At 42.4% G+C, this 8730-nt stretch overlaps 1 protein-coding gene across 1 annotated transcript; it reads right to left on the bottom strand.

Annotated features, from left to right (window-relative positions):
* Nucleotides 1–152: 152 nt before the first annotated feature.
* On the bottom strand, nucleotides 153–7706 carry SARC_03017 (hypothetical protein). The gene is made up of 8 exons (XM_014303202.1): nucleotides 7520–7706; nucleotides 6636–6902; nucleotides 5647–5851; nucleotides 4367–4612; nucleotides 3089–3234; nucleotides 2232–2334; nucleotides 1142–1284; nucleotides 153–523 (listed from the first exon to the last, which is right to left on the bottom strand). The coding sequence occupies exons 2-8, from the start codon at nucleotides 6812–6814 to the stop codon at nucleotides 328–330; spliced, it is 1218 nt and encodes a 405-aa protein (XP_014158677.1). The 5' UTR covers nucleotides 6815–6902; nucleotides 7520–7706; the 3' UTR covers nucleotides 153–327.
* Nucleotides 7707–8730: the final 1024 nt, after the last annotated feature.

The raw sequence follows: 8730 nt of genomic DNA, 5'->3' as shown, positions 1-8730 counted from the left end.
ATGTAGTAGTAGTATGATGTAGTATGTATGTATGGTATATATGTAAAATATATGTATATATATAATATGGTATATGGTATATATATATATATAATTTTCCGTGGTCAGAGTTGGTACGCTGCAGCAAACTTATACACACATTAGTGAACAGACATACGCCCAAGTACGCTTGTTTATTACGAGTCTACTGAATTCGCACTTTCTGGCATCTAAATTACCGTCACCCATATATGTATATATCCTGTCTCGGGTTTACATATACCATTGTATTGAATTCCGCTCTCTCGGTAATATATCACCTGTCTATGCAGAACGCGGACCCTAATCCTAATTTGTCGCGGGTTCGGGTGACTTGCGCAGATATCTTCGGATCCTCTCACGCTCTTCCTCTGACAAGTCGTATTCCCGTCCATAGTCCTCGGCCAATAGCTTGGCGCTGCGGTCAGACAGTTTGTTTCTGCGATCTTTCAGGTACGAAGCAACCACATCGAAGGAGGGGCGTTTGCCTCTGGGACCTTTGTGCCTGTGTATGGAGAAGGGGGTTGTTAAAGCAAGATGATGTGAGTGAGAAATGGATGTCCTCGTGTAGTGTGAGACAGGGAGCATGTATTTTTGCATGGTGCTTATACGAGATCGTAAGCGTATGGTTACACACTGGTGCAATGGCACTTATCGACCTCGCCAGTCCCCTGCCCAACCAGACAGTGACAAGTGCCGTGGAGTGGGGTGATACCTACAGGACTGTACACGACCAGCAACCCACACAGTCTAACCCACTACGTGAGACTACTCAGAGGGTGTAGATGAGCACACGTATGGTGTGTACCGCACATATTTTTAGAGCGTGTGATAGTTACTCTCCACGCCTAATGCATTGCTACACATACGGTGGTCGAGATGTTGCTCTTTTCCAGAATTACTTGCAAACGCGGAAGTCACAACGTAACGTCATCCTAATTATACTAGCATGCACCAAGCCACCATAAGAGACGTGTGTCGCAGGGGTTATTCTATATTTAGACATCATGTGCACAGTACCGGACATGAGGGATTCACTTGCACACACACATATGTATATATATATATATATATACAGCCAAAACATGCAAACACGGTGTTGTTGGTCCACTCTCTAATTCACCTGTCCTCCCTGAAGTTGCCTACGGATTTCCAAAGCGTGCCCCTGCGAGGTGTTTCGAGGCCCTCGAAGTCGGGGACTTCAGTCTCATTGGCGTAGTGTGCACTGGTGTTTGGCTCCCCAACGGGCAGCTTGTTCTTGGACTCCTGGTGGATCGGTAATTGGCAGGGGAGTGTGCAGATGAGCAAGGAAGTTCGGAACTTTGTCGAAATTATGAACCCATTGATCTGCCGAGACTGTATACAAAATTTGGGATCATCCACAGACAGCCTATTCTAGTGCATCTGATGGATCGGCCGGTTGCGAGGAATTCTTAATTTCAAGTACTCATTAGAATGCACTTACTAACACACATACGTACATACATACATAAATGTTAGCAAATACAGATACTCGTCAATACATCCATTCAATATACCACGTACTCATTAGAATGCACATACTAACACACACACATACATACATAAATGTTAGCAAATACACATACTCGCCAACACATCCTTTCAATATACCACGTTCTCATTAGAATGCACATACTAACACGCAGACATACATACATACATAAATGTTAGCAAATACACATACTGGTCAACACATACATTCAATATACCACGTTCTCATTAGAATGCACATACTAACACACAGACGTACATACATACGTAAATGTTAGCAAACACACATACACGTCAACACATCCATTCAATATACCACGTCCTCAATAGAATGCACATACTAACACACATACATACATACATACATAAATGTTAGCAAATACCCATATTCGTTAACACATCTATTCACGCTATCTACCAAAGCCACTGTATCTAAATGTTAGGCTGAATGGTACGTGCACTTCGCACTGAAACTGCTAGTATATACAATATACCTACGCACCCACTGGGCTACACACACAGAAGCGCTCATGCACACACACACACCCACACACCCACCCACACACACATATATATATATATATACACGTATACACATATGCATCAGATTCATAGACAGTTTATAAATGCGATGTATACATCCATTTAGATCTATAAACAGAATAGATGATTATACTCTTGTACTATGTGCCCGGCCCTACCTTGATCTTCTCCGTCAGATACTTTGAACGGTCCACAATACGTAACTCGGCCCATTCCCAGAATGGGATGTGTACCACTCTCCAGCCCTCGGCTTTCAGATGCCTATAGATTGTACACACATATATCAATTAGGCTAAGTAAGTTTGCGGGTACCAAGATGGGCAGGTATAGGTATGATAATGGGGATATATGGATATGAAAAATGGGAATGGAAAATGGGATGGGAATGAAAATGATAATAGGTATGATAATTGGAATATAAATGGACATGAAAATGAGACTTGGAATATGAATGGGAATTGGTATGGGCGTGAAAATGATAATGGGGGTGATAATGGGGATATGGAAACGGGAATTGAAATGTGAATGTGAATGGTATGGAATTTAGAATGGCAATTGGCATGGGTTTGAGAAACATAATGGGGATGATAATGGGAATATAAATAGATAAGAAAACGGTAACTGGAACGTCAACGTGCATGATTATTGGTATGGGTATGGTAATGACAAAGGGTACGGTGCGTTTTCATGCCTCCGCAAGGACAACAACAACATGTATACGTGCATCTATCAACATCCACTCCAACGTGTGACATACATTCATATGTTCTAACACATCGATGTACTACATCCCAAAACAGCACATACACGCATACTTGGCCAATAATAGACTATACCTACAGCTGTGTATGTATCTATACTGCACACAAGTTTTGACATATACTACATCATGAATATATCAAGTCATAACCACAGGTGGCTCTCCAAGCTAATGTCACGAAAAACCTTAAAACCCTAACCCTAAACTCTGAACTAAACACCTCGAAGCATAGAAGAAGACATGCGATACACGCACCGTTGCTTAAGCTGTAGGCCAGCCATAGGTATACGCTGATTGATCATTGCGGGTGCGGATGAGAAATGGGTTGGTCCCTGGAACTCGAAGGCCAGCTTCTTCTCCGGCACAGCGACATCGATGGTGTACCCGTTTTTAGCTTTAAACTAACGCATTGGAATGGAAATGAAGCGGTAAGTACGAGACTTTCGGAAACTGTGATACTGAAATTACAAACGGTGTAAAAGTTAAGAGTTATATTACAATGTTGGAACAGAAATGATAGGTGAGTACGGCTGCTTGTACGAAATGTTGAATGTATTTGAGAATTTCCGTGTAATACATCTCAAGTGTAAGTAATAGAATCATTGCCATAATATATATATATATATATATATATGTGTGTGTGTACATATATACATATATACATATATATATATATATATATGCGCTTTCCCATGAGCATTCGCAACCGGTTTTGAACACTGGATTTGATCAAAATCACACAAATGACTCATTGTCGTGCAAGTGTATCCAAACAGCCATTGGTGTGATTTTTGATCAAAATCCAATATTCCAAGGCATAGTTATCAAGTGCTCGTGGATATATATATATATATATATATTTACATAAATATAAATATAAATATAAACATAAAAATAAATATATCAGTTAGTTCATGCTTTCGGGTGTATCGGGTCACAAAAGCTCAAGAGCATCCTCAAACACATACATGTACACCCAATATACACTACACTGCACCGTACTCTTCACATGAAACTGATGTACCACACTTCTCAGGCGCATAGCCTCCCCCACAGTCTGAGAAAACGGCTGCTCCGATCAACATACACAGCCACACAAAACCTTCAAATACAAAGCCATTGTAGATACACATTCGAAAAACGTAACTACCCCACATGCACAACTTTCAAATACGAAGTCACCTGTAGATACACATTCGAAAAACGTAAATACCCCACATGCACAGCCACACAGCTCTTTCGAATACAAAGGTACCTATAGGCTGTTTATACACATTCGACAAACGTAACTACACCACATACATCGCACCCAGCTTCGGGCTCAGTTAACACGCACCCTATTTCACAATACTCAGATCACAGCCCCGATCGACATGCACACGTTGATTGGCCACCCACTCGTCCCATATACCACTATACATCGCTACATATAGCGGTTGTCCTCCATATATATAACGTTTCTCAGACGTCCATAACCGCACCAAATACACGTACCGAAGTTTCCCACACACTCACACACACACGCACACACACCTGTGGCTGCACGCTACCCAGATTCAGAGCCCCCACGGTCTGGGCCAGCTTTTGTTCCGATCGGTTGGGTGTTTCGGGTTGTTCCTCATCCCGGCCACCGTTGGCGAAGCTGTGTTTAATCTTCGCCAGAGCAGCTTTCTGGGGACGAGAGAGTGGCAGACGCTCCTGCGCTAGATTTGCCACAGATAGATACACTTGGAATGTCATGGACATGAGCTGATGCGGCATGAACGTGGTCGTTTCGAACTGCGTGTACAGGAGAAAAGGGGGGTAGGATACTTAGAACGATAAGAAAGATTGTAAGTGAGTGTCAGATGTGAGTATGTGAGAGATATAGGGTAGACTACAGAGTCGCAAATAAAAGACAGGAAAGATTGCAGGTGAGTGTCGGATGCTAACGATATGGGGCAGTATGTGTGAGTACAAAGGGTAGACTATATAGTTGCAAGCGAGAGTATAAGGTGAGAGTGTATAGGGTAGACTACAGAGCAGCAAATAAAAGAGTGGAAAGATTGTAGGTGAGTGTCAGGTGTTGATGATATGGAACGGTATATGTGGGTACAAAGGGCAGACTGTATAGTTACAAGTGAGAGTACAGGGTGAGAGTGAATAGGGTAGACTGCAGAGTTGCAAGTACGAGTAGCGAGAGTGAAACAAACCCATCGAGTAGATATACATAAGCAGTGCGGTCTGCAGGTATGCTTCTACCCAGCTCTCAATGTAGTTGGCAAGCTATGTACCCACACACAAATATGTATATATATATATATATATATATATTTCAATATATATCAATATCTATATCTATGTCTATATATATATCTATATCTATATCTATATCTATATACTCTCTGGTGATGTTATTCTGGTACATCTCTGGAGATATTATTATGGTACATGGCCCACACTACGTGCTTGCTGCCGTACATGAGCCCACCGACTCAACAGATGTGGCCGTGTAGGTAGAGTAGCGCCTTGACAGTTTGGTATGGCCGATTTCAAGTGAGTAAATCTGTGACGTACTTGATCACCGAATCTAATACCTATTGGTTAGACAACTTCCCCATTTGCCCTTCCCAACGCACATACACACTCCATCGCCACAGCCAAGTATCACTGTGTATACTATAGCCATGAGTACATGCACATACACACTCCATCGCCACAACCCAGCCAAGCAACACCACACACACAACCCCTCCCCAATGCACCCTCCACGTTACCATGGCGATACCACACGCGTACCCCCCCCACCACACACACCCCTTCCCCCTACTTACCACGTTCTGGCTGCTATCTTCGAGTCTACCGTTTCCTCCGATGTAGCTGAGTAGGTAAAGCAACGCCTCCTTCACCATTGGGTCACTCACAGCCGGTGTGCTGCATGTAGTCCAGGCCCACAGTGCAACCTCATCCGGATGCATGGGCGTCACAGACTGGCCCTTCGGGTTGGTGACATCCTGGGCTGACTTAGGAATGAAGGGGCTGTACAGGACAGGACAGTACAATACAGGACAGGACAGGACAGGCACGGGTGGTGTGGGTGAAGAGATGGGATGTCAGTAGGTGTTTGCGTACAGGTAATAGAGATGAATGGAAGGACAGGATGACTGTGAGTACCAGAGGTATTGGCGGATACACCCTCGGCTACTGTGATTCCTAGTTTAGATACGTGACTGATCATGTGGGTATAAAGAATCTGTGACAACAGATGCAACTTGTATCGGATATACCGAATATAGACTATAGCACACGTGCATGGGCTTTCGGTGCGGATAGAATAACCTCGCATACACATCTATGCCTGCATTTGCATTTCGCAGACACATAACGACATCCCACACACGCCCTGTACCTTGAACCTGGCGTACGTATACACCACATACGATATTAAAGGCACAGTAAAAGATCAACAACAAAATAAGTGTATGTGTTATGTGCTGGTGGTAGCTAGGTATGTAGCGGGTGTCGCGAGTGCACATACACTGACAATGGTACCGAAAGCTCTTACAAAGTAATATCAATACGTGTTGCGTGTAATCACCAGTATGTAGCGAGTGTCTCGATTACACACAAAATAAAAGACAGTCTACGCTCTAAAAGTCGGCTTGCACAGCCTGCACCTATGTTGCTTACTCCAGAGCCGCGACTCCATCTGTTAGTGGTAGGCAAGGAGTCTTGAAACACCCAAAAGGCACGGTTAGACAACCCACCAATCAAAAGAGAGATATATGCATGACGACCCGTGTCATACTGGTGTCACACCCACCTAAACGCCTGGACGGCCGGACCTCCCAGCACGTCCCCACACTCCGGGTCCAATCGCACCATCGCAAAGTACGCGCGCAGAGTGGTGGCCATATCCAGCCGTGCTACTTTCGCGGGCTGCTTGCCGGCGATAGTCTGGAGCATCTTCTCTACCACAGGGGTCAGCCCAGCCACATACATACTAGACAACCCACACGCGTACGTGATGGTGCCGAGTTGCTGGGGTGTGTAGCGGGAATCCAACTCATCACCGAGCCAGGAGAACCATCTGTGTAATGTATACGGGGGGTGGTGGTAGTGGTAGTGGTGTAGGGGGGGTGTTGAGAGGCAAGGTACTAGACTGAGGCCAAAGGAGAGAGCGAGGGGATGGGGTATATGCTATATTCAACTACAGGACTTATACCCGCACGCAGTTACATGTATGTATATTTACTAGAATTAATCAATGCAATCTGTACCCGTGCTATTCGGCAGTGCTTGTGGGTTTGTACCGAACTGTTTCACACGAGTTCTTTGGCACTCTTGCGCGATTTCGAGCACGTTTACTCGGCAAATACCATAGATGCAATAGACTTAGATTATACATACACATACTTTTCCCGGCAAATACCTCATAGATGCAATAGACTTAGATTATACATACACATACTTTTCCCGGCAAATACCTCATAGATGCATACATTAAGACTATACATATACATGCTACACGCGCGCTCTCTGGCTGTGACGAATGTACCGAACTATTTGAATACAGCACACAACATAGGTAGTATATATACAGAACCAGACTATAATAAAAACCCCCATCACATATTCTACGTATACTTGCACACTTTCAAAAAAAAAAATCCGCCACAGATGAACTTGTCTGTGTGTGTGACTCACCCGCGGGGACTGTACACTTCCTTGGCGCTCTTGCGCGAGAACACGCGCGTGATATCTACCACTTGCGATGGTTTAAGCGTTCCCCCCGATTGCACCAGTCGTAGTGCATGGTTTTCCAGCTCCGAGTAGAACTGCCGTCTCACATCCCGACCAAGACTCGTGCGACCAAACAGAAAGTGTCTGCCATTGTAGATGGAGGCGTGCGATAAGAAAAGATATGCATATAAGGTATATGGTATTTGTATATGTGTATGTATATGTGTATGTATATGGATATGGCTACGGATATGTATATGTGTATGGATATGGATAGGGATAGGGATAGGGATATGTATATGTATATGGACATGGATATGTATAAAGATATGATTTTTATATACATACATATTAAATTGCTAGAACACTGATTAAAACATTTGGCTTGGCACGCATATGAGTATATTATACTCGTTTATAATTGCCAATCCATATCGCGGTCAAGGCCCGTAGTATCAGAATAGAACATATATATTATTTCAGGTAGATGCGAGTGGCTACCAGGTAGTGGTGTTACGACTGATCTGATACGCAAAGCACAGACAAATACGCAAGTAGGTAAGGGTATATATACACACATGCCTACATATATAGGTACACACACCCGCACATGAAAAAAAAGATATAGATTTAGATGTAGAAGAGACACTACAAATGTACTTGAAAATGTATACACAATCAAACTGTAAATATAGGTATGAAAATATATATCAATATCAAAAAACATATAAATATCAAAATGTATAGAAATATCGATACAACTATAAATATGAATATAAATCTAAAAATAGATGTACACGAGTTACATACTTTCATCTATTTAACGATTATTTTGTTCAATTCAATATCCAAGCCTTACATATAATACAAATTTGAGTGTATTACCTCAAACAATTTCTATAGGTGAAACAAAGGGCCTGGATTTACATATATGTCAATCTGTATCACAGTCATCGACCGGAGAATTGGCTCGATCGCACAGAGAACGATAACAAATATGTTCGAGAACAATATATACACTCATACGGATATGTATATATATGTCTGTAGTGGTATTAATAAATATAAATATAAATACAATTACAAATACAAACATAATTATAATTATAATATATACATAGATATAAATACATATACATATGCATATAAAATACATAATGTATTTTTTTTATGTA

Source organism: Sphaeroforma arctica, assembly GCF_001186125.1.
Source record: "Sphaeroforma arctica JP610 unplaced genomic scaffold supercont1.145, whole genome shotgun sequence".
NCBI classification, from domain to species: Eukaryota; class Ichthyosporea; order Ichthyophonida; genus Sphaeroforma; species Sphaeroforma arctica.
This window is presented reverse-complemented; position numbering and strand designations above follow the sequence as displayed.

Bases quoted from the DNA above. Each gene is read 5' to 3' on its own strand.
- SARC_03017 (XM_014303202.1), bottom strand. From the start codon at position 6,814: ATGTATGTGGCTGGGCTGACCCCTGTGGTAGAGAAGATGCTCCAGACT. The intron at 4,613-5,646 runs GTAAGTAGGGGG...CTGTACACGCAG, and splicing joins AAGATAGCAGCCAGAACGTG to TTCGAAACGACCACGTTCAT. The intron at 2,335-3,088 runs GTGCGTGTATCG...TACAATCTATAG, and splicing joins GGCCTACAGCTTAAGCAACG to GCATCTGAAAGCCGAGGGCT.